This window comes from Myripristis murdjan, chromosome 13 (assembly GCF_902150065.1).
Source record: "Myripristis murdjan chromosome 13, fMyrMur1.1, whole genome shotgun sequence".
Taxonomy (NCBI): domain Eukaryota; kingdom Metazoa; phylum Chordata; class Actinopteri; order Holocentriformes; family Holocentridae; genus Myripristis; species Myripristis murdjan.
The window spans coordinates 278,154-305,497 of NC_043992.1; the positions used below are offsets into that span (position 1 = coordinate 278,154).

Sequence of the window (27,344 nt, forward strand, 5' to 3'; positions counted from 1 at the left end):
ATTAATCCAGTCATTGTACCCCTGCATGAACAACACAGGCCTAATTTCATCTTCATGGACAACAATGCTCCAGCTCATCGAGGTCGCATCATTAGGGAACGGCTGCTGGAGACTGGGGTACCTCAAATGGAGTGGCCTGCACTTTCTCAGACCTGAATCCCATAGGTTTTCTGACATTTTTTGTTGTGGTATACCCACCACTGTTGTTGGCTTTTGTTTCAAGAAATTGTTTGAGATGAGGAAATCACCAGTGCATGCTTCTACTTAAATGCCCTACTTTCATGACATAATATCACTGTAGCGTGAACTTTTTACATTTTTAGATTAGATTCAAGATTCAACTTTATTGTCATTGCACATGTCACAAGTACAGAGCAACGAAATGCAGTTAGCATCCAACCAGAAGTGCTTAGCAGTGTATTAAATACAAATGTACAGTATATACACATTATATGATAAACATATTATATATATATATCTATATACATAGTGCAAATTAATAAATAACTGTTGCTGTAAAGTGCAGGTATGAAATGAATAATATATAATGCTACAGGTATGTACAGAATAAACAGGTTGAAAAATATACAGTTGAGATTTATATTATTATTAGGGCTGGGCAAGTTAACGCGTTATTATCACGTTAATTCATTAGACTATTGACGCCGATATTTACTTTATCGCGCATTAACGCATGTTGCTCACATGCTTTTATTTTGTAAAAGTCTGTTGCACTCAGTCTAAAGCCCAAACGCGCCCAAGCACGTTTGCCCCTGGTGTGCGCGTCATCACGTTGAAACAGACACAGGCATGGCCCGACGACATTATAAATCAGTGTAGTTCAAATACATTCATCATGTCTTCCTTTTAACTAAAAGACGTTTTTGGTCCTTTTAATCAGATATGGGATGTTTATTTACCGTGACAGTTTCGGAGGTAACTTCCTCCTCCTTCACAAAGGTCCAACTGACAGCCGGAGCGGCACCTGGCAGATCCGGCAGAATAGACCTGACCGGGTTGCCGCACACCGCGCGGTGCCGCTGTACTGACGCGGTGCCGGCCAGCACCAGGTCTGCCGGATCCCCGCGCACACAGACTGCTGTACTTTCATTATAAACAGACTTTTGTTTATACGCGGTTGCAGCAGCACAACGGACAGCGACACAGACAACATGGTTGATTATTGATTGCGCAACAATCGCTTGTGAAAGGTTGTTTTCTCTTGCTGGTCACATTGTGCAAAATAAAAAGAGAGCTTCTTTATCTTATGAAAATGTAAATAATCGTGTGTGCCTTAGCAACTGGCTTAGTGCAGAGGAATAGAAAAAAAAACAGAAGTCCAGTAAAACATGCGCTTTACATTCTAGTCCCCTGTAAAGGAAGTTTCAGTAGTGAACTTTTTTGTGCTTCACACTTTGGTATTGAACATAGACTGGTAATGCTGCTCCCTGTTAAAAGTTTCTGCTGTTACCTCAGAAATTGCCTGTTTGTCCTGATTGTGGCTCAGGATTTTGTCGGTAGATTTTTTTTTTTATAAAGAGAATGTCCTGGCAGTGGCAATAAGCTTTAATTTATTATTATTACTATTATTATTTATTTTATTTATTATTATTATTATTATTATTATTATTATGACATTTTTTAAGTTGAGATTTACACTAAATATGTGTTACTGATAAGTGGTGATGTTAAAAGTGTTTGCACAACAAATCTTATGGCACTTTCGTTTATATGGCAGCAGAACATTGAAATAAAAGTGCTCTTTACAATACTTATTGGATTTTGCGAATACAATGCGATTAATTGTGATTAATCAGGCAAATTATGCAATTAATTGCGATTAAAGATTTTAATTGTTGCCCAGCCCTAATTATTATCATATTAGATTATGATTTACACAGATTTTGATGATTGCAGTATGTACATGAGTGCAGAGAGGTATTGACAGTAGTGCAAGGAAGTAGTGGATAATAAGTCCGGTATAGTTACAGTATGTACAGTAGTGCAAAGTAGTGGGTACTAGACCAGTTCAGCTCACCTCCTGGAGGGGTGGAGGGATGGGGGAGTTGGTTTGTGGGAGCGAGAGGGGGCGGGGGCCTGGGGGGACAGAGTTCAGCAAGGAGACAGCTGTGGGGAAGAAGCTGTTCCTGAACCTGGTGGTTCTTGTCCGGAGACTCCTGTAGCGCCTCCCAGAGGGCAGGAGGGCAAACAGACTGTGTGCTGGGTGGTAGGAGTCCTTGGTGATGTTAGCTGCTCTCCTGAGACAACGTTTCCTGTAGATGCTGTCAATGGCAGGAAGTGAAGCTCCGGCGATGCGCTGGGCGGTTTTCACCACCCTCTGCAACGCCTTCCGGTCAGAGACAGAGCAGTTCCCGTACCAGACTGTGATACAGTTGGTAAGGATGCTCTCGATGGTACAACGGTAGAAGTTCACCAGGATGTCTGAAGAGAGGTGGTTTTTCTTCAGAGTCCTCAAGAAGAAGAGGCGCTGGTGAGCCTTCTTGACCAGGCTGGAGCAGTTAGTCGTCCAGGAGAGGTCCTGTGAGATGTGGATCCCCAGGAATTTGAAGCTGGTCACACGCTCCACTGTCACACCGTTGATGTGGATGGGTGGATGAGTGACAGCATTCTTCCTGAAATCCACTATGAGCTCCTTGGTTTTTGAGGTGTTGAGTGTCAGGTTGTTGTCCTCGCACCATGCAGCCAGGCGATCCACCTCCTCCCTGTAGGCCGACTCATCGTTGTCCTTGATGAGGCCAATCACGGTGGTGTCATCCGCAAACTTGAAGATGGCGTTGGAGCCATGTACAGGTTTGCAGTCGTGGGTGAAGAGGGAGTAGAGGAACGGACTCAACACGCAGCCTTGTGGTACGCCCGTGTTCATGATGAGAGTGGAGGAACAGTGGTGGTCTAACCTGACGTGTTGTGGCCTGTTGGTCAAAAGTCCAGTAACCAGTTGCAGATGGGCGCAGTGATGCCCAGATCTGCCAGTTTGGTTATCAACTTTGATGGGATGACAGTGTTGAATGCTGAACTGAAGTCTATGAACAGCATTCTGGCATATGTGTTATTATTGTCCAGGTGTGAGAGGACAGAGTGCAGCGCTGTGGAGACTGCTTCCTCTGTACTCCTGTTCTTGCGGTAGGCAAACTGGTGGGGATCCAGGGTGGGTGGCAGGCAGGATTTGAGATGTGCCAGAACCAGCTGCTCCAGGCACTTGGAGATGATGGGGGTGAGTGCCACTGGGCGGTAGTCATTGAGACATGCTGGGGTGGAGTGTTTTGGTACCGGCACGATGGTGGTAGATTTGAAGCAGGTCGGAACAACAGCACGGGCTAGGGACAGGTTGAATAAGTCCGTCAGGACGCCAGCCAGCTCCCCAGCTCATGCTCTGAGCACACGTCCATGGATGCCATCAGGGCCTGCAGCTTTGTGTGCGTTGATCCGGCTCAGCACTGCTTCAATATCAGTGGGGGAGAATGACAGTGGTTGGTGGTCGGCAGCCAGCTCTGCTTTTATTGGAGGTGCATGGTTATCCTTCTCAAACCGAGCATAAAAGTTGTTAAGCTCGTTGAGGAAGGATGTGTCAGATGAAGGGGGGGAGGGGTTGGTGGGCTTGTAGTCACTGATGACACGGATGCCCTGCCACATGCGTCGGGGGTTGGGGTCGGAGAAGTGCTCCTCAACCTTCAGCTTGTAGCAGTGCTTGTCCTTCTTGATGCCCCTTTTCAGGTCAGCCCTGGCTGTACTGTAGGCTTGTGCGTCTCCTGATCTGAAGGCGGTGCTGCGGGCCTTCAGCAGTAGACGAACATCCCTGTTCATCCAGGGCTTCTGATTGGGGTACATGGTGATCTTTTTCTGGGTGGTGACACTGTCTATGGTGGTGGAGATATAATCCATTACTGAGGAAGCGTAGCTATCGATGTCAGTATGGGGGTGAGTGGATGCCTGAGTGGCAAACATACTCCAGTCTGTGTGCTTGAAGCGGTCCTGCAGCACAGAGTCAGTTCCCACAGGCCACACTTTTATTGTCCTCACTGTTGGTTTCACACGTTGGATGAGTGGAGAGTATTTAGGGGATAGAAACAGGGAGAGGTGATCTGACTGTCCTATGTGGGGGAGGGGTGTCGCCTTGTATGCTCCAGGTATGTTTGAATAAACCTGGTCCAATGTCTTGTCTCCTCTGGTGTGGCAGGAAACATGCTGATGAAATCTGGGGAGGACTGTCTTCAGGTTGGAGTGATTAAAGTCACCCGCAATAATAAAAGCAGCCTCCGGGTGTGTTGTCTGCTGTTTGCTAATGGCTGCATGCAGTTCTTTCATTGCAAGTTTAGCATTAGCATCCGGTGGTGTGTAAACAGCAGTGATAATAACTGATGTGAGTTCTCTTGGAAGGTAGTACGGTCGACATTTAACCATGAGAAACTCCACATCAGGTGAGCAATGTCTCTCGGTGATAACAGAGTTAGTGCACCAAGCATTGTTTACATAAATGCACAAACCTCCGCCTCTGGTTTTACCGGAGCCGTCTGCAGTCCGGTCTGCCCTGTGAGTGTAGTGTCCTGCTAGCTCGATGGCACTGTCCGGGCAATTGCTGTTTAACCAGGTCTCTGTGAAGATCATGACGTTCGAGTCCTTAATCCGTTTGTTGTTGGTGAGGCAGAGTCGTAGTTCGTCAATTTTGTTAACCAGAGATCGGACATTAGCGAGGAAAATGCTGGGTAAAGGGAGCCGGTGCGGTGTTAGCTTTAGCCTAGCTCGTAGCCCTCCGCGCTTACCCCGCCTTTGTTTACGATCTCGACGCCGCCTGCGTGCACTTCCGCCCGGCCGGGAAGAGTGAGCAGCCTCCAGTGTCCTGGAGATCTCCGGTATGAGTTGGAGATCGGCGATAAAACTGTCGGAGTTGTGTAATCCGATGTCCAAAAGCTCCTGTCTGCTGTAAGATGTTAGAGCAGTGCTGTTCTGTGTAAACAGACCAGTTAGGAGCAGGTAAAACACTGCATATTTGCAAAAACTGGAGAGACGCTGAGCCTCGCGTTGTTCACGCGCCGCCATCTAGGTCAATTTCCGTAAATTTCACCCGTAAGCCAAATATCCCTAACTTTTTGTGAGTAGTGTATATATATATATATATATATATATATATATATATATATATATATATATGTGTGTGTGTGTGTGTGTGTGTGTGTGTGTGTGTGTATATATATATATATATATATATATATATGTGTGTGTATATATATATATATATATATATGTGTGTGTGTGTGTGTGTATATATATATATATACACACACACATATATATACATATATACACACACACACATATCTATCTATCTATCTATCTATCTATATCTATATATAGATATATATAGATATAAATATAGATATAGATATAGATATATACACACACACATATATATATATATATATATATATATATATATATATATATATATATATATATATATATATATATACACTACTCACAAAAAGTTAGGGATATTTGGCTTTTGGGTGAAATTTATGGAAAATGTAAAATGTTCACGCTACAGTGATATTATATCATGAAAGTAGGGCATTTAAGTAGAAGCATACACTGGTGATTTCCTCATCTCAAACAATTTCTTGAAACAAAAGCCAACAACAGTGGTGGATATACCACAACAAAAAATGTCAGTGTCAATAACTTGTCATGTGCCCTTGAGCATCAATTACAGCTTGACAACGACGTCTCATGCTGTTTACAAGTCGACTTATTGTCTGCTGAGGCATGGCATCCCACTCTTCTTGAAGGGCGGCCCTCAGGACATTGAGGTTCTGGGGTACAGAGCTCCGAGCCTCTACACGGCGACTCAGCTGATCCCATAGGTTTTCTATGGGATGCAGGTCTGAGAAAGTGCAGGCCACTCCATTTGAGGTACCCCAGTCTCCAGCAGCCGTTCCCTAATGATACGACCTCGATGAGCTGGAGCATCAAACACCTGATGTGAATTTTGCCGTTAAACTCCTTGTTAGAGAACAGCAACTTGTGCAAAAAGTACTGAAACATTGAACAGTTGGACATGTGCATTCAAAAGTTTACAGAAGGTCACATTAAGGTCACCTGTAAAGGTTATAATGCATTTTAGGTTCATCCTGAAATTTCACCCGAAAGCCAAATATCCCTAACTTTTTGTGAGTAGTGTGTATATATATATATATATATATATATATATATATATATATATATATATATATATAAACCTCAATTAATCAATAAAACTTACAGACTGGCATTTTGACATCCTGAAGGTCTTGGTAGTCCAGATGATGAAGATGACTGAGGCTGCAGAAAACACCCAAATATACAAACTTAACCACAGTGCAGTGAGTGTCAACAAATGTTTAAGTTGATTTCAGCCCACACGCTTTACCTATAACAGCAAAGATGAGAGTGTTGGTGAAGTGTCGGTACAGGGAGAGCTTCACCACGTTCCTCCTCAGTCTGAGCAACTTCATCGTCTGCGCCAGACTCACAAAGATGTGACCACACAGTTAAGGGAAAAAAATACAAGATGCACACACACATGCACACAAACATACACACTTTCTCTATCACAAAGTATACAGAGATACACTCTGGAGATACACACCTCCTCATCATCTATTTGAATTATTCTAAAACCAACTGTTAGTTGGTGAATCAAATTAAGATTTTTTTTTTTGTATATATGTTTAACTTTGGCTTGAATATTTTAACAGTATTTTACTAATAATAGATTCTCAATAACATTTGATCTGGTCAACATTATTTTTAAGTGATTACCTCCACTTACAATGGGATCTTTTACCTTAAACTGCAGCACAATAGCAGAGATATGACAGCCAACCAAAACCTTGTATCTCCATAATATCAACTTTTCAGGACCTGAGGAAAACTGTCTTCTTGCTAGGTTGACGACTATACATTTTTCATTTTATATAATTAGGTTTATAAAGGTTTCATAATCCCAAAGGAACTTAATGAAGATTTTTTTCTGGACTAATAGAAGAGCATGTAAATACTCAAGTTAAGGGTTTCTAAGAGGCCACTCACACTGGCAAGTTTGATCCGCGCCCAAGCACGTTTGCCCCTAAAATCCGGATTCTTTGACCAGTGTGATCGCTCCGTATCGTGCTTGAATACAGTACACTTCCCCCGCTCTGGCACGGTTGGAGGGGGTGTGCTTCAGCGCGGTACGGGCGCATACACGAGCACATGCACGGTCACGCACGCAGTGCGCGGACGTAAACCATGCAACTTTCCTCCTGCCTCTGCAAAATTGTTTAATGTGCGCAGCGTGATTACCTGAGAATGGCCGCGTTGCGCAATCAATAATCAACCATGTTGTCTGTGTTGTTGTCCGTTGTGCTGCTGCAACCGTGTATAAACAAAAGTCGGTTTATAATGAAAGTACAGCAGTCTGTGTGCGGAGATCCGGCAGACATGGTGCTGGCCGGCACCGCGTCGGCACCGGCCGGCACTGGCCGCGGCACCGCGCGGTGTGCGGCCACCCGGTCACCCGGTCTGCCGGATCTGACAGGAAGTTACCTCCGAAACTGTCAAGGTAAATAAACATCCCATGTCTGATTAAAAGGACCAAAAACGTTTTTTAGTTAAAAGGAAGACATGATGAATGTATTTGAACTACATTGATTTATAATGACGTCGGGCCATGCCTGTTGTCGTATTTCAACGTGATGACGTGCACACCGGGGGCAATCGTGCTTGGGCGCGTTTGGGCTTTAGGTAATGTGAGTGCAGGCCAGTCGGGGACTGGGGAGGGGGGGATTTTGGCTTTAGCACGATACGGGCTCAAACTTGCCAATGTGAGTGGGCCCTAAAACTGTGGCTCAGAACATGACTTGGGTCCTGAACTGTCTTTCGGGACAAAACGTTCCCCTCAACAAACTACATAAACCTACAAACGATGTATGGATCTGACATTTGTTTTTTCATGACTTTTTTTTTCACTCCTCTTGGTTTAATCCACATTAATCTGCTCCCATTTTGCTCCATCCTGTTCTTGCTGCAGGTGACTCACTCTGACAGAAGCAGCTCAATTGCCCTCAGTGACGGGTGACGAATCCTTGATAGGATGGCTATTTTGACAGAATTTTGTCCGCTGTCTAAAGGGATCTGCGCTGTCCGACTGCAGACAATGTCAGGGAACCAAGGAGGAGGACGTTAAGGAGGAGGAATACCGCGAGGAGTTTCACTTCCAAAATGAAGCCTGTGCTACTTGAAATTAAACTGATCAAGGAGTAAAACAAATTTTTTGGTCTGTTGGCCACATTGGCCAGTAAATACCTAAGATTCACCAGATGCATCCACAGTTTGATGAGGTGTTTAGGATGGAAGAGGAAACCAGTGGCCTGATGGAGTGGTTTAACTCCAAGGCTCAGGCGTTTTCAAAACTCTTTCCAAGAAAGAAAGTGATGTGTGATTATTTCCACCAGTCACAGTGAGTCTCACTTGTGCATCATGTTCCTCAGAGACTGAATTGGTCTGTAATTAGCTGTTACCATTTTACCTAAACCCAGAAAAAACTTCTACTGTGGAATTTAGTAAGACTAAAGGAAATCGTGGTGATTTTAGCCCAGAATCGCAATTTTATCATCAGCATCTGGACTTTGAAGAAATACACTCCTGATCAAAATCTTAAGACCAGCTGAACAATTGCAAGAATTTACATTTTGCACTGTTGGATCTTAAGAAGGTTCTAAGTAGAGCTTCAAAATGCAAAAAGAAGAAATGGGAGTGAGACAAAAAAAAAATTGAGTAAGCAATTTATTTCAAACAACCATTAAACTGAAATAGGCTGTTCATCAGCTGATCAAAAGTTTAAGATCACTGCCTTTAAAACCCCAAATCTTGGCAAAAATGTGAATTCAGTGTCATTTTCTGTCAGGTATCCACACTGTCATGACCTTTGAATGCGGTCGGATTTTTGAGCTGCATAAGCAAGGCCCAACAACAAGGCCCTCACAGCGTGCCATTGCTGCTGAGGTTGGACGCAGTAAGACAGTCATTTTTAACTTCCTAAAAGATCCTGAGGATTATGGAACAAAAAAAGTCAAGTGGTAGAACCAAAAAAATTTCACCGGCCCTGAGCTGGAGGACCCAAATGGCTGTCCGTCAAGACACGGGACGATCCTCGGCCCAAATTAAGCTTGTCACTGGTGCCAACTGCAGTCCCATAACCATCAGACGGCATCTGCGAGAGAAGGGTTTTAAAAAAAAACGTCTTCAAAGGCCTCGTCTCCTTCAATGGCACAAAATTGCCCGTTTGGAGTTTGCACAAGAGCACCAAACATGGGACATTGAAAGGTGGAAGAAAGTTTTATTCTCTGATGAGAAAAAATTTAATCTTGACAGTCCTGATGGCTTCCAACGTTACTGGCATGACAACGAGATCCCACCTGAGATGTTTTCTATACGGCACAGTGGAGGGGGCGCCATCATGATCTGGGGGGCTTTTTCAGTGGATGCCCTCCGTGAAGCCATCTTCACCACTTGGAGCAACATTCCCACTGAGGTGATTACCAAGAAAGCTTTTTTTGCCTTTGCCATCAGGAGGTCATGACAGTGTGGATACCTGACAGAAAATGACACTGAATCCACATTTTTGCCAAGTTTTGGGCTTTTAAAGGCAGTGGTCTTAAACTTTTGATCAGCTGATGAACATCCTATTTGAGTTTAATGGTTGTTTGCAATAAATTGCTTACTCAATTTTTTTTTTTTTTGTCTCACTCCCATTTCTTATTGCATTTTGAAGCTCTACTTAGAACCTTCTTAAGATCCAACAGTGCAAAATGTAAATTCTTGCAATTTCTCAACTGGTCTTAAGATTTTGATCAGGAGTGTACTGACATGACTTGGGCCCATGCAGAAGAAAACAATATTGTGATTATGGGTGTGTGATAGCAGCAAGCGCCAGGGTCTGTAGCGTGTGGTTGATCCAGCCTTGTAAAGTGAAGCCATGTGGTTCCTTCGCCAAAAAGTGTTCTGAGTTTTTTTCTCATAAATTTGCAAGTTTTTTCTCATAAATTCAAGACTTTAATCCTGGAAACTCTGAGTCTAAACACACAGATTTATCCAGTTTCCAGTTTATTTTAATGGTTAGGTTTGGACACATTATCTACACATAGGAAGCAATCTCACCTGTAGATTAATTCTTGAAATGCCTTTTTGTGGACACAAAATATATCATTGCTTTTTGTCAATTTTATCCTTTAATTCTTTAATTTTTAATGTGGTGTGCTTTAATTTTTTAAATTACTTTCATTGCTATGTTTTTATGTGTTTCTATACTATGTTTTATGTGTTCTTTGTTTGCTATGTGTAGCGCTTATTATTATTATCATTATTAGTAGTAGTAGTATGATAAACATATTATGTATTTGCTTGTTTCATTGCTCCTTAACCCTGATTTTAATTACTGTCTGATATCTTTCTTATCATGTTTTGTTATTTGCAAGCAATTTGTCACTAAAGCACTGTGTGATTTTAAAAATATACATATTTATTTTTTTATTTTTATTTTGTAGCTTTTCAGTGCTATATAAAAATATACTGCTATCAGTATTATTGTTGTTAATAAAAATTGTAAAACATTTTTCGATAATTAAAACATCAAAGTGTAGATTATGCTATGTTGAAAAAGTTTGGAATATGTTTAAAAAATGTTAAAATTTGGAGGAGCTTGTTTTCTGCAGCATTCTGATGACAGGGCTTGAGAATCAGGGAGGGAAAAGAAGATCAAAACAGAGGAAGAGAGACTAGAAATTTTTTTTGTGCTAATAAAAAGGGGGATGGTGCAGTAGCGGATATCCACCAGCAGAGGGAAGAGTCGAGCACAGCCAGAGGAACAGCAGCCAGGAGAACAACATCATCTTCAGCCTGAGAGAGACACAAAGACAGAGAGGGAGAGAGAAAGAGAGAGAGGTACAGAAAAGGAGGGAGAGCAAGGCAAGACAAAGGGAGAATGGAGGGATGGAAAGACGTGGAGGCGGAGATGACAGGGGGGAAGACATTAAATTACAAAGATGCAGGACCAGAGGGAGCAACGGAGGAGGAGTAGAGAGGCCGATTGAGAGAGGGAAAGAAAAGCAATTATCTGCAATTACAAGTTGCAGATAATTAGTCGCATTTGTTTTACCTGGATGGTCAACTAGTTGGGTTGAGTTTACGTGCATTTAAATACTGTCAGGTGACAGAAACTAGACTACACTGACTTTCAAACTGTCTCAACACTTAACTGCAACACTTAACCTCACCCACTGGGTGCTGCAATGGGCCTTTTCCACTATCAAGTAACCCAGAACTTTCTTTAACCTTGGACTTTACAGAGTCCCTGAAGTTCAGGAACTGTCTTTTGTTTCATTTTCTGCAGTGAAGTATAGGAAGTGCCTCATTCCAAATTTTACTTTTAATCTTTTAGTAGTCTTGCTTCATTTTTTTTATCTGACTCCAGTGTACAATGGATGCACGTCCAACAACTTTCCTAAACTCTGAGAAATAAATACACTTTTTCATCTATATCTGACAAGTCAAGCTCGCGCCCAAACCTACACCTGAAAGACAAAGGGCACACTTTTGAAGACCACAGTGTACACATTCTGGTTAAGGAGGACAGGTGGTTTGAAAGAGGAGTGAAGGAGGCCATCTATGTAAAAGTAGAGAAGCCATCACTCAATAGAGGAGGGGGCCTCAGACACCACCTATCCCCCATATACAACACGATCCCTTTCATCTCTCCCCAGGAGATTGAAAAACCCATCTCATTTGGACCTCAAGGGACAACGGTTGACCATACGGACATCATGTGACCCTCATGACATCATGTGGCCCTAACGACTCTCGATGAGGATCGTTAACACCTATGGGCACTTCACCCAGTGGTATCGATGACCTTAACAACGACCTAACCCTAACCCTATACCTGGGAGTTTTGTCTACCAGAACTGAAGAAGCTTCTTGGAGGAGAAGCAGAACATCTTCTGAAATCTACTTAAAGTCCAGTGGACTTGCTCTACTCTACCTGCGCCCAAAATCATCAGGCTTCAATTTAAAGACAAGTCAGTTTATCAAATCACAATGCGTGATGTTTTACCCCCTGTTTACTGACAGATTACATCAGCCTCTGACACTTTTTTACACACGATCAGAAACTTCTTATGTTCTGAAGAGGCTTCTTGGATGTCTACAAACAGTCCAGCTGAACTCGAATCAACTCTATGTGGAGAAAAATGACCTGGGTGACTGAGTACCTACACAAACATATTTCCATAACCTGGGACTTTCCAGAGCCTCAGAAGTTCAGGGACTGTCTTTTGTTGTCTATTAACTCTTAAAGTTTTAGTTCTGTTGCTCAGCACCCTCTTCCTGCTTTGTGCTGTAAAGCAACACAGTAGATTTCCTTTCTGATTCCACATGCTGTCAAACCGTGGAGGATAAAGAGGAGAGGTTGAGGGAGGCTGGAAGGTTGATCACTGATGGTCTGGGTTGTTTGCAGTAAATACATTCATGTCAAAAAATGACTGATCGATGTGAAAGGATATCCACCAGACAACACAGGAGTCAATGAGTGCCAGCACTATATCACACAGTATTCTACTGCTGTCGTCTTGATCCTGCAGAGACAAACAGGTTAGATGGGCACACATGCACACATACACACACAAAGCAACTGTGTGTGACTCACAGCATTGACTCGTAGTATTCCCTCTATGATGGAGAAGATCAGGTAGAGCAGTCCGACGCCTACGACTCTGTGGAGCAACGCACCAAGTCTGGGCCTGGAACAGAGAGATAGGTAGGTAGTGTAAGTTCATTATGTCCTGAGTAAATTCCCGTAGAGTTTTCTTTTTAAGGACAAAATTAAAAAAACAATTGTTTTACCTTGACAGTTTCGGTGTGAATCTTCCGCCTTCATCAGAAGCGTCACCAGAATGTCGGGTGGTGACGTGCCTTATCAGCTGGTGTTACGGAGGCGTGACCTTTCTGTCAAAATTGACAGGTCGGTCACGCCTCCTGCTGTCAGTTCGCCTCCCTAGGACTACGGTCCAGGTGTGTGACAGCATGTATGTCCTGTTAGCACGTTTCCTAATCTCCACTGCCTCCATAATCCACCGTTGGTAGCGGTGCTCTTCTGTGCGCACAACTTTTGCGTCTTCCCAGTTCATGATATGGAAAGGTCACGCCTCTGTATAACATCAGCTGATAAGGCACGTCACCACCCGACATTCTGGTGACGCTTCTGATGAAGGCGGAAGATTCACGCCGAAACTGTCAAGGTAAAACAATTGTTTTTTTAATTTTGTCCTTAAAAAGAAAACTCTACTGGGCAGAGAGATAGGTGTTAGTTCTTTGATTAGAAAATGTAAGTACAGTTTTATTTATAGTGCTTTTTGAAACACAGTTACAAAGTGCTTCATATGCGGAAAAGAAAAACAAATGCACAGAAAAACATACACAGATAAAATAAAGGAGCACAGATGGAGAAGACATATAGAAACTAAGTCATTCAAAAGATCTTCAACTATGGAAAGGCTTGCCTATAAAAATGAGTACACTATAAAAAATTTGTGCTCCCTGTCGATCAATCAATCAATCTTTACTTATAAAGCACATTTCATACTGTGACAGTCAGATTTTTTTTAGATTTCATTATTAGAGGTGCCAGCCAGGTCTCTCTCCTGGCATGTAAGATCAGCCAGTCAGGGTTTAGTTTTCTTTTATGTTTAGTTTTAAATAATTTCTGTCAAACCACACAGAGGTTGCACATTTAACAGTATGTACACCCTACAAATAAAATGACAATTTCCACCCATAAGAAAAACACAAACACAAAATCTTGGTGCCAAAAAAAAAAAAAAAAAAAAAAACACAACTCAAAATTCCATTTATCCATTCCACAAATAATTCGCCAAAGAAACATATTTTCACTTCAGTATACACCACAGTTTTTCACTTCAGTATACACCACAGTTCAACTTAGGACCATTCAAAAACAATCAGAACTAGACCTGCAAGGTATTAGTGGCGCCCAAGCCACCCTGCGCAAGTTGGACCTGGTGCCCTGCAGAGGCCACTCAAGTCAGACCCCCAAAGAATCCACCTCTTATGGAACTTAAACTTTTTCAGTTAGTCCTATAATACTTTGTCACTGCATCAGTCTTTTACTGGGTCTTTGTTTTTGTTTTGTTTTTTTATCTGCAGGTTTCCTGTCTCTCATTTAGAGACAGCAACAGTCTGAACAGTACTGCTAAAGTCTGTTCTAAAATCAAGGGTGTCAAACAGAGAGATCAGCAGATCCTCCATAAAGATAAAATGCAGCTTCTGCTCATGTTCTTTTAAGTGAATTTTCTCTGTTGCCATCAAGACACTGATATGTTTTATCTGGCTGTAAAACTGTTCAAAGTATTTTTATTAATTTTCTAAAATGTGCAAAATACACTTTGACATACAATTCAATGAACTTCTACCCAATCCCATCCCACAAACAAACAACCCCATTGCACCACCACAGATCCACATTACAACACATCACAGGTTCAGTGGTAAATGTGATACACATTTTACAAATATACAAAGGACACATATTAACACAGAAAAAAAGAGAGGTTCTATCTTTACATTTGAGATGTCTGAGGCATCTATCTTTTCTACCTGATCTAGAACTGGTTGCCATATAGCGTAGAAGTTGAGGGCACAGCCTCTCCTGGCATAACGGATTTTTTCTAAAGTCAGATGATGCAGAAGGTCTCTGATCCAGTCTAACAAGATGATGCATAGATGAAATGGTCAAGACATAAATGGTGACAGGAACAAATACAAGGATGGAAAGATTATGACCCCAATACAATGAAGTTATACCATGGACTAATCAACCATCATGTACCTGGAGCATCGCCACCATGTAATTCTGCAAGTTAATTTAGGCTAGTTTTGTAAGAACTTGAACCAATTATAGAATAATGCTATTAGCTAAATGAACATCAGGAAACTAAGCAAAGTGTGCTGGAGAGATACTTGCTTATGCCTGGGGATAACTTCTTGCGGAGTTGTGGAGCGGTGGCGAAGGTTGATTGACAGGAGAAGGCCAGACTGTAGCTGGGGAGCCCTCAGGAGGAGACGAGGAGTGGAGTTTGGCGATGGAGTTCGCGTCGGTGTAGATCTTTCTTCCTCGGATGGATGCTGCTCAGATGGAGCACAGCTTCACATGGTCAGAGGGCTCTGGAGGGCAGGTCTGGATGTTAACGCTGCTCTGTTGTGCTTCCACGCGCGTTCACGTTACGCGGGTAACACTAAAAGGAAGCGGCTGATTCTCAGGTGCATGGTGGATTTAACCCGTTTTGGGGGACCATCTCGGATGGGACCGTTTGACCACTGAGATACATTTCTGTTATCTGCTAACTTGGGGGCCATCCCCTGAGTGTCAAATTTTATGCCCAAAAGTACCACAAGGGCGGTCTCCTCTGAAAGCGGAATGCAGTGTTTATTAAACATTGCCAAACCTAACTAACTGGAATTAAGTTGGTCTAATGTTCAACAATACATTACACTCAATTTCTCCTTATCGTAAGGAGCAGAAAGACATCTGGCATGTCATATTAACCAGTATCCTGAGTAAGACACAATTATAACAGATTTTAACAATCCCCACAGTGCCCCAGATTAAATGGTTGCATAGCTCTCCTAACAATCACAATATCCACATAACCTTTGCTGGTCTTTACATAGAGCATTTACATTGGGTTTGTTACATATATTATGGAATAAGGTCCATTGGTGTCATTTTCTCCACTGGGTGTGTATGAGAACAAGGAGAGCAACGTCCAGTGGTTTCCTGTAACTGTGTCTGTGTGCGTCTGTGACTGGGGTTAAAACGTCCTACTTTGCAGGTCAGTCATGTATGTCTTTGGTTGTTTTTGTTAACCAAAGAATGCAAGGTTGTTAATTTGGTGATGACACATAATGGCCTTGCCCGATGGCGTGAATCCTCCTGCTGAGGTTTGGGAAGCGTTATCTACGTCCATCTGGTTTGAAGATCTTTGAACCCAGCTAGCAGTCTTACTGAAGCTCGACATTAATGACTAGCTGGAATTCACAGTTGTGGCGAATGTTTACTCACAGATGTCTCACAGGCTGGAACTGACGAATGCCAGTCCAGCTCTATGTGGGGAGTGAAGATGTTAGAGACCTTTTGGGCTCCAAAAAGGTGATAAGGGCACCTTTTATTGGCCTCGGCTGCTAGGGAGGAATTGGAATGATGGTAGATGTTCTGTGTCTGCTTCCTCCAAGATGTTCCTACAACTAACTGAAGGTTGGAGAAGAACTGTCTTTCTATTTAAGCAATATGAGTCTTCATGTTTTTGCTGTGTTGGCTGAGATGGAAATCCTGCGGTACTGTACCAAATATTGCTAAGAGGTTCTATGGGTACTTCTAACAGGCCAGAAAAGAATGTGAATATAGGTTGCCAAAAATCTACTGATTTCAGACATAGCCAGAACATATGTGATAAAGTAGCTATTATTGTTCCACAGCGGTCAAAATTAGGATCCATATTTGGTGTTATTTTTTGCCACCCTCGCTTTAGACCAATGTAACCTATGTACAATCTTGAACTGTATTACCTTATGTCTTAAGCAAATTGATGATGAGTGTATCTTCTTTAATATGTAGCCCCACAAAATCCTCAGAAAGTTCTATGTCTAATTCTTCCTCCCACTGGCTTTTTAAACATGTCTAATTTGTAAGAGTTGAGTTACATGTAGATTTTGCCGATACATCCTTTCTGGTGGGAACTAAACTCCAAAACAGAATCAAGGACAGAACTGGGCGGTAATGATGGAAAGTGAGTTGAGTGTGAGGATACAAAACTGCAAAGTTGCAAATTTTAAAGAAATGCGAGTTGGGGATTTCAAATTTTAATCTCAGCTGCTCAAATGATGCAAAGTTATCATCGATATACAAGTCTTTTAATATAGCTAATCCATTTTCGGTGCAAATATCAAAGGATTTGTCTATAATAGAAGGTTTAAACATATTGTTTCTTGAAATAGGGGCGTTGATTGACATGTTATTAAGTGAATATGCTCGCCTAAACTGTGCCCAGATCTTCAGGGAGTGCTTAACCACTGGGTTCATAGAATATCTGGATATACACTACCAGTCAAAAGTTTGGACACAAGGATACAAGGATACAAGGAAGTTTATTGGTCATTATACAACAGGTTGTATAATGAAATTAAAATGTGGTTCCCTTTTGATTGATTAATTGATTGTATAAAAAATAAAATTATTAAACATGCAGGAGTGCATCTTCTCATTCAATGTTTTTTCTTTATTTTTACTACTTTCTACATTGTAGATTCTCACTGAAGACATCAAATAAATGAAGCAAGATATATGGAATTACGTAGCAAAGAAAAAATTGTTAAATACCTCTAAATATGTTGTATATTTTAGATTCCTCAAAGTAGCCACCCTTTGCTTTGTTTTTTTTTTTTTTTTTTAAAGATTTTTTTTTTTTTTTGGGCATTTCTGCTTTATTTGACAGTCACAGTAGAAAGAGAGAGGGAATGACATGCAGCAAAGGACCTGAGGTCGAATTCGAACCCTGGTCACTGTGATCAGGACTAAGCCCTGGAACATGGTGCGCGTGCTTTACCGGTGAGCCACCGGGGCGCCCCCAGACCCTTTGCTTTGTTGACAGCGCTGCAAACCCTTGGCCTTCTCTCAATTAGCTTCATGACGTAGTAACCTAAAATGGTTTTCACTTCACAGGTGAGCCTTGTCAGGGTGCATTTGTGGAATTTCTTGCCTTCTTAATGGGGTTGGGACCATCAGTTGTGTTGTGCAGAAGTCAGCCCTATTTGACAACTGTTACAATTCATATTATGTCAAGAACCAATCAGCTAAGTAAAGAGAAACAACAGTCCATCATTACTTTAAGAACTGAAGGTCACTCAGTCCGGAAAATTGCAAAAACTTTGAATGTGTCCCCAAGTGTAGTCACAAAAACCATCATGCACTATGACGAAACTGGCTCACATGAGGACCGCCCCAGGAAAGGAAGACCATGAGTCACCTCTGCTGCTGAGGATAAGTTCATCCGAGTCACCAGCCTCAGAAATCGTAAGTTAACAGCACCTCAGATTAAAGCCCAGATAAATGCCACACAGAGTTCTAGTGGCAGACACATCTCTACATCAACTGTGCATAGAAGACTGCGTGAATCAGGCCTTTGTGGTCAAATAGCTGCTAAGAAACCTCTACTAAGGAAAAGCAACAAGCAGAAGAGATTTGTTTGGGCCAAGAAACACAAGGAATGGACATCAGACCAGTGGAAATCTGTGCTTTGGTCTGATGAGTCTAAATCTAAGATCTTTGGTTCCACACGTTGTGTTTTTGTGTGGCGCAGAAAAGGTGAACGGATGGTCTCTACATGCATGGTTCCCACCGTGAAGCATGGAGGAGGAGGTGTGATGGTGTGGGGGTGCTTTGCTGGTGACACTGTTGGGGATTTATTCAAAATTGAAGGCACACTGAACCAGCATGGCTACCACAGCATCCTGCAGCGACATGCCATCCCATCCGGTTTGCGTTTAGTTGGACCATCATTTATTTTTCAACAGGACAACGACCCCAAACACACCTCCAGGCTGTGTAAGAGCTATTTGACCAAGAAGGAGAGTGATGGAGTGCTGCACCAGATGACCTGGCCTCCACAGTCACCTGACCTAAATCCAGTCGAGATGGTTTGAGATGAGATGGACCACAAAGTGAAGGCAAAAGGGCCAACAAGTGCTCAGCATCTCTGGGAACTCCTTCAAGACTGTTGGAAAACCATTTTAGGTAACTACCTCATGAAGCTCATCAAGAGAATGACAAGAGTGTGCAAAGCAGTAATCAAAGCAAAGTAAAGGGATACTTTATGTTACTTTACTTTATGTTATTGCCCTATATGCCTTTAATCGAGATATTGCCATGTAGCGCAATCGCTAGGGGTTCAATTGCCGAATAGGAGGGGAGATAAAGGGCAGTCTTGTCTGGTCCCACGACACTGTGGAAAGAAAGGAGATTAGGTTATTATTTGTGCGAACTGCTGCTAGAGGGAGGGAGTACAGAACGTGAATCCAAGATATGAACTTTATGCTAAATCCAAATCTTTTTAGAGTGTAAAAGAGGTAATCCCACTCCACCGATAAAATGCTTTCTCAGCAACGAGTGATACAAGCACTTCAGGAGTGTCGGGTGGAGTGGGGTTATAAAGGATATTCATTAACCTACTTATATTAAAAAATGACCAATGATTTTTAATAAATCTGGTCATATCGTCAGAAACTACAGAGGGTAAAGCGGTTTCTAAATGGCAGGCTAACATTTTGGCAAGCAATTTACTGTCAACATTTAATAAGGAGATGGGTCAAAAAGAGCTAGATTGTAGGATGTTTTTACCTGTTTTTGGGATAAATGATATAACCGCTTGTCTCATTGTTTCAGATAGTGAGCTGGAGATGAATGATTCTTCGTAGACTGAAAGCAGGATAGGAGCTAGTTCGTTGGCAATTTAAAAAAAAAATTTGCTCGGATATCCATCCGGTCCAGGGGATTTCACATTTTGCATGCATATGGTTGCAATAATAAATTCTTCTTTTAAAATCGGACTTTTGAAATTAGTCAGTTTCCTCATCAATTATGGGAGTATTAAGCGCCTTTCATATAGCAGGCGCTCAGCGCCGACCTCGGCACCATAGCCATTCATTGTGTATGTGGTCACTGAGCGCCACGGCGATCCGCTCTACGCAGAGGAGGGCGCAGCGCTAGGCTGGCGCTGCTGCTGGACAGGGCACTGCTGCGGGTCAGGGTGCCGCCGCGGGACAGGGTACCACTGCTGGACAGGCCGCTGCGCCCAAGTTGAACATTTTTAACTTGGGCGCAGCGCCCACCTCGGCGCATCCAATAGGAGAGAATATTGGAATCGGAAAAAAATTAGGCGGATTTTGGCAGAAAGGCACAAGAAAAATGGAGGAAAGCATCATCGTGGCCGTCTCTCTGCGTGCAGAGCTGAGGGACACTAGACTTCAGTCATACCGTGATATTGTTAAAAAAGCCCAGGCATGGAGAGAGATATCCCACAATTTAGGAATACCAGGTGTGTTTAAAAACTGGCAGAGATATATGATGTTTTTCCTCTCCACAACAGGCGATTTTTTTCTTTTTTCTCTTCAATTAAAGACCAATACTATTGTAAACTGAAGCAAATGATTTTCTAAACGTACAGGAGGTGTATGCAGGGCTCCAGCGTGCCACCTATTAGGTCGCATATGCGACCTAATTTTTGTAAGGTGCGAGTTAAATTTGAATTAGGTCGCGCCGGTGCTACTTGCAGGAGGACAAGTGAAAAAAAAAAAAAATCATTTTTTTTTCTCTCATCACTCCCGTGGCTATCTTAATGCAGTAATGGTTGTGGTTGATAATAAAAATATTAGGCTACTTTCTGGCTCATTCCTGCAACTCCTATCTCTCCTCTCTCTCACTCCCTGTCTCTGCCTGCCTGCCTGTCTTAATGCGTGACGTGCACAGACGTACACGCGCACGATACACTCAGCGCGCACACTGTATGATCACCGACGATCCCGCTAAAAAAACTAAACAAAGAAGATGAAGCGGTCTATCGTTGATATTTTAAGAAAAAGAATTGGTCAGAGGAGGCTGTTGATGCTGGAGGGTCTGAAAATAGGGAATCGACAAGCGAATTTGGACTCGGAAACCGAGTCGAAAAGGCAAAGAAACTTTCCAGCTACAGCAGTGCACTGACATAGATTGTGTAACAAAGCGAAGAGTTGCCACTCCGCTCTATTTTCACTGACTAACAGCAGCACACTGGCTTAGCTTGTCTATTCAAAGAAGAGGTATCACTTCGGATTATTTTTCAATCTATATTATCACATGCATACTACTGCTCTTTCATTGGTACCTGAATTGTTAGGTCTGTTTGATAAGCAATTTACATTTTTAAAACAAATAATAATTTAACATATTGTTACAGTAAAAAGTACTCTGTCAACCCTCAGGTGAAATAATTACTGATGCATCTTCTTGTCATTTTTGTTCAATCATTAATAACATATCATTTCGTGGTTTTATAGAAGTATTGGATTGGGACTCGGTATCGGCAGATACTCCAAATCAAATGACTCGGACTCGGGGGAAAAAAAACGTGATCAGGACATCCCTACTTTCATTTTTATGTTTTGTTTATATGAAGAAGATGATCTATTTTGTACTGCTGCTGCAGAGAAATGTAAAGTTCAAATTAAAATATTTTACACACAAGTTTGGGTCATTTTTAATCTTTAAATTTCATCAACATGATAAGGTCATGCATTAATAACACGCTATACAAAGAAAAATATGGTGCTACCTAATTTCTTTTGGTGCTACTAAATGAAAAGCTAGGTGGCACCAGTGCTACCGGTGAAAAAGTTAGTCTGGAGCCCTGGGTGTATGTATTTAGAAATCTATATGATTGACATAATGGGATATGCACTACTCTTGCAAAGACAATGCAGTATAGTCATACATTTATTATAAACTCCCATGTGAAGTCACACACACACACACAACAGGTAACGCGTGAAATAAGATGAAATGAGAAAATACAGCCTGTATTGTCCGCCAGAGAAAAAATGAGGCAGAATGGAAAACTACTTCTGAGATTGAATTCAAGTGTTAATCACTGCTTAAAGATCAGGTGATGGAGAATGGGCCAATGTCACATCAAGCTGAAGGATATCTTTGGTTAGTTTTTTGAGGCGTTCATTTAGGGCTTTTTTGATATGGGTACTGTTTGATATAATTTGTCCCCTAAAATATGCTTTCATTGATTTCAAGATTACAGAAGAGGACATTCCTGGAGTCTGATTACACGCTAAATACTCAGTTATCTCAGTAGAGATAAACTTCACAAAACCTGCCTCAGAGAGGAGTAATGTGTTAAAATGCCATGGGTGATAGCTAGTGTGTATAGTTGGTGCGCATAAAGTCATCAATAGTGGAGCATGATCCGATATTACTATTCCGATATTACTATTCACATTCCCTGACAAAAGGAAGTAATTAGCTGTCTAAAAAAAAATCTATACGTGAATATGTTTTGTGAACTGGTGAGTAGAAAGAGTAACTTCTTCGTGTAGGATTTCTGAAGCGCCAGGTGTCAGCCATCCCATATGAATTAAGAAATAGTTTTATTGCCTGCGCTGCTTTAGATGAGGTCGTGGTTTCGGGTGAGCTGCGATCCAGAACGGGTGATAACACACAGTTCATGTCTCCTCCTAATATGAGGTGATGTGTGTCTATATTGGGTAAACGTGAAAAAAAAAATTAGTGAAGAAAGTGCTGTCCTCCCAATTTCGTGCATACACATTTGTCAGTATGACAGGAGTGTTGTTCAGTCTGCCTACCACTATTGTATAGTGACCAATTCTGGACATGACAAATGGGATTTGCTTATTAATGAGAATTGCAGTTCCTCTAGATTTGGAGTAAAAGTTGGAGTGGTAAAATTGACCCACCCATCCTCCCCTCAGTCTGAAATGATCAAAGAAGTGGGTTTCTTGGAGGAAGGCAATCCCTACATTAAGTTGATTAAAATGTGAGAGTGATAATAATAATAAATAATAATAATACGTGCAGGGGCGCTGTACATGGGGGAAAAGTTAGGACAATTCCAGGAGCCCTTGCCTGACAGGGCCCCCAAAAAATAGATAAAAACGAATATAAAATTATTAAACCATCATCGAGTAAATATATATATATATATATATATATATATATATATATATATATATATACATTTTTTTTCATGTGGCCCAAAATTCCTGGCAGCGCCCCTGAATACATGACATTTGTATAGCGCTTTTCAGGACACCCAAAGTCGCTTACAGAGAAAAAAAAACCAACTTTAATAGAATAAAACTAGTTAAGGAGTACAAAAACCAAAAAAGAGACAAAACAAAGCAACAAGCAGTAAAAGGGAGTTAAAAAGTAATTAAGAAGGGAAAGCAAGTCTAAAAAGGTGGGTTTTGAGGGCTGTATTGAATGATGACACGGTGGGGGCAGTTTTAATGTGAGCTGGGAGTGATTTCCAAAGGGAGGGGGCAGCAACTGAGAAAGCCCTGTCACCCCAGGTTTTGCAGTGTGTCTTGGGGATGACCAGAAGGTTGGCGTCAGCAGACCGGAGGGAACGGATTAGGGCATGGCGGTGAAGGAGGTTGGAGAGGTAGCTAGGAGCTTGATTGTTGAGGGCCTTAAAGGTGGTGAATTGTATTTTGAAGTGGATTCTGTATTTGACTGGGAGCCAGTGAAGGTCACAGAGAACAGGTGTGATGTGGTCCTTGGATTGAGTCCTGGTGAGTAGACGGGTAGCAGAGTTTTGAACATATTGTAGTTTCCTGAGAACTTTGTTGGTGACACTATATAGGAGGCTACTGCAGTAGTCAAGTCTGGATGTGATGATTGTGTGAATGAGTGTCTCTGCAGCAGTGTGGGATAGGTTGGGGCACAGGCGGGCAATGCTGCGGAGATGAAAGAAGGCGCTTTTGGTAACCTGGCTGACATGGGGCTGGTAGGACAGGGTGGGGTCGAGGATGATGCCAAGGTTTCGAATTTGGGTGGAGGGGGTGACAATGGAACCATCAATATTAAGAGTGAAGGCCTGAGTGGAACGGGTGAAGGAGGGTGAGCCGATGATGAGGATTTCAGATTTGTTGCAGTTAAGTTTGAGAAAGTTGATTTGCATCCAGTTTTTGAAATCGGTCAGACAGGTGGTGAGTGGAAGCGGTAATGGTCTTGGCAGGAGATAGAGTGGGGTGTCATCAGTGTAGCAGTGGAACCGGAAGCCATGGCAGCAAAGTATCTGTCCAAGGGGGAGCATGTACAAGATGAAGAGGAGTGGGCCAAGCACCGAGCCCTGGGGGACACCATGGGTGACAGGGGTTATGCGTGATTGGCAGTTGTTGATGTGGATGAATTGATGTCTGTCAGAGAGATATGATTTAAACGAGGAGAGCACAGTGTCTGTGATGCCGAGGGTGGATTTGAGACGGGAAATGAATATTGAATGGTTAATGGTGTCAAAAGCAGCACTGAGGTCAAGGAGGATGAGGATGTTGAGTGAGCCGGTGTTAGAGGAGAGCAGGAGGTCATTTGTGACTTTGAGCAGGGCAGTTTCTGTACTGTGTTTGGAGCGAAAACCAGATTGAAATTGTTCATAGAGGTTGTTTGTTTCCAGGTATGAAATGATTTGAGTAGCAACAACATGTTCAAGGATTTTTGACAGAAATGGAAGGTTGGAAATGGGCTGGTAACTGTTGGGGGATTCGGGATCAAGGCCAGGTTTTTTAAGGATGGGTGTGAGGGCAGCAAGCTTTAGTGAAGAGGGTACATGTCCAGTGGAAAAGGAGGAGTTGACAATTTTTGTGATTAGAGGGGAATGAGTGGGGAGGCAGACCTTAAGGAGAGTTGTGGGGAGGGGGTCCAGGGAGCAGGTAGAGGACTTCATGCCTGCACCGGCAAAGGAGATGTTTGATGGGGTGATGTCCGTAAATGAGGGGAAGGAGTGGGTACTGAGTATAGGGGGGTTGGGATTAGGTCCAGGGGGGAGTGGCCAGTTGGTTGTGAATACTGTCAATTTTGTCATGGAAAAATAATAGAAACTTGTTGCATTTTTCGAGAGTGAAAGAGACTGAAATGGTGTCCATGGGTTTGAGGAGTTTATTAATGCTGGAGAAAAGAACTCTGGGGTTTCCACTGCCAGACTGAATAATTCCAGAGAAGTAAGAGGAGCGGGTGGAGTTGAGGGTGTCTTTGTAGAGCTGCAGATGTTGTTTGTATATGTCCATGTGAATGGTGAGAACGATTTTCCTGGCAAGCTTTTCCAACTGATGCCCTTTAGATTTTAGCTGGCGTAGTTCATCAGTGTACCGGGGGCGCTGTGGGTGAAGGAGACAGATTTGGTATGAGTGGGGGCATGCTGATCCAGGCAGGAGGAGAGTGAGGTTTTGTAGATGTTGACTAGTTTGGTAGGAGAGATAGTTTGAGTGAAGGTGGAGTCGCAGATGACATCAGAGAGGGATGAGGAGAGGGCAGACAGATTGATGGATTTGAGTTTACGGAAGGTTATGGTTGTTGGGCCTTAGGAGCGGGTTTGGTTATTTGGGAAATAATCAATTATGATTAAGATAATTATTTATTATTCAGATAACAAAATGTTATCTGAAAATTGTTATTAACAATAACAGGGCACCATCCTGGAATCAGGGACCAATTAACCAACAAGGAGCAGTCTCTACAAAAAGAGGTGTTCCTTTAAGAATATGATATCTGAGAGATATCAGGTTCCTAAAGTGAACGCTGAAGGTTAAGTTCGAACACTGACCCTCTCAACCAGCCTTTAAAACAATATATGTGCAAGAAAATACCAAACAACTTCTCTTGACGGTATAACAGAGTTTATTAACCTTTGCAATATCAATTGGCAATCAATAATGCTTACAGCAACAAACGTCTGTTATTGGCTATTCTACAAACACAACAACTATGTACACCAAGTAATCGTGAGTGTGTGTGTGTGTGTGCGTGTGTTTGTGTGTGTGTGCGTGTGTGTAGATATGCGTGTGTGGATAGGTGTAGCGGGTGAGGTATGAGAAAAAGGAAGAAGAGGAAAGATGGCGGACGCTACCCACGGGGAGGGGTACGTCCCACCAAGGGGGTGGTCAGAGGGAGTGACCACCAGGTTTGAACAGAACAATGGTTAATGGTGGCCGCCGGCTCAACACGCTTCTGAGTGAGTGTTCAACTTGAGGCTAGTCACCAAATTGCCTGTTACATGCAGGGTTAGTAGAAGGGGAGAGATAGGGGACAGGAAAGTGGAAGATCCTAGTAGCAGGGGGAGGAGGTGCAGTAGTTGCCTTTATCACTCAGAGACGCAGCAAGCAAGCTGTACTCAACCTGCAGTGTCTCTGGCCTTACTTACTGGTCTCACCCACAGTGGCAAGCTACGCTAACAAACGTGCAAGCATTCAAAGCGTTCAACAACAGCGATAACAACCAAGTTCAACAACACGCTACAATTAGCTAACGCTGCCCAGACTTAAGCCTCTTACTTGGCTCGCTTTGCGGAGCGAGTGCGGCGTGTGTTGTAGTCCGTCCTGGGGTCTGGCTCAGGTCCTTTGAGCACAGATGCTGACGGGCGTCTTCTCACTCTCTCGGCGGGTAGACGGCGGCTGATCCTCGACGGGGCAGCGGAGGGAACAGCGGAGACTGAAGAAACGGGGCATCCCAGGTTTCTTCACTTCTGCAGGAAGATGAGAGCACTGGGTTGCGCAGTGGTCCTCTTGTGGATCCTCTTTAGCTCAAAGGAAAATCTCTGCTCGTCCAGCGAGGTGGAGATTCTGTGGCCAGGTCAATTCTTGTATGTACTGGGATACTCCCTATAGGTGCAGGAGCTGCAACTGGAAGCAAGGCCTGCAGGTCAGTCCCAGGCTTATATAACCCAGGTGACATCACGGGATCCCCTGTGGTTTCAAGTGTCGTCTGGTCCAATGCAAGCAGGGAGTTTGAATTTGGGGAATTTCACACCTGGATGTGAATACGGAGTGGCCTGATGGGAAGTGGAGTCTGTGGTGGACTCCCATTGTTTGGAGTGAGCGCCTTTTGTTCCTTATCAGATTTTGAAGTTTACATGTAGGCTTCAGTTCAGGCTTTGCCTTTGTGTGCAGGCCTGCCTTTGTCTGAGTCACAGAGGCATGCGGCCCAACATGGTGCATTTCAGCTTCTCGTGGGGGGTGGGAGTGTCAATATGGAATGTAATAGCCAGATGATCTGAGATGTCGGGGAGGTTTGTGCTGGATAGATGGGTGATGTTGGAGCCAGTGGAGCAAATCAGGTGTAGGGTGTGGCCTTTTGTGTGGGTGGGGAAATTGATGTGTTGTGCGAAATTGAATAGAGCCAGAATTTCCAGGAATTCAAACGTTGTTGTGCAGGTGGTGGGGTGGTTAGGTGAGTTCAGGCCCTTCCATAACACTCTAAAAGCAGTACTATCTATGAATATGAAGAAATAAAAATAAAAACAGTAACTCAGCACCACTTGGCATTTCTTAGTCATTTTATATTCCTGAATAAATAAAACAGAGATGACAGATGGTTTAAATGGTTAGTATATCAAATTAAATTCTTAACTATGGTTATCAGAAGTAACAATAAGTTCTGGTTATCTCCACTGGATAGTCCATACCTGTCCATT

General features: G+C 42.7%; 1 protein-coding gene across 2 annotated transcripts in view; it reads right to left on the minus strand.

Moving 5' to 3' along the window:
• Nucleotides 1-27,344, minus strand: part of LOC115370001 (transmembrane protein 87A) — a 228,921-nt gene that overhangs the window by 44,768 nt on the left and 156,809 nt on the right. For both annotated transcript variants that reach the window (XM_030066776.1, XM_030066778.1), the window contains 4 exons: nucleotides 12,734-12,827; nucleotides 12,591-12,662; nucleotides 6,422-6,530; nucleotides 6,275-6,333 (listed from right to left, as the gene is read on the minus strand). In XM_030066776.1, the coding sequence (XP_029922636.1) occupies nucleotides 6,275-6,333; nucleotides 6,422-6,530; nucleotides 12,591-12,662; nucleotides 12,734-12,827 (334 nt within the window). The remainder of the gene's footprint in view (nucleotides 1-6,274; nucleotides 6,334-6,421; nucleotides 6,531-12,590; nucleotides 12,663-12,733; nucleotides 12,828-27,344) is intronic.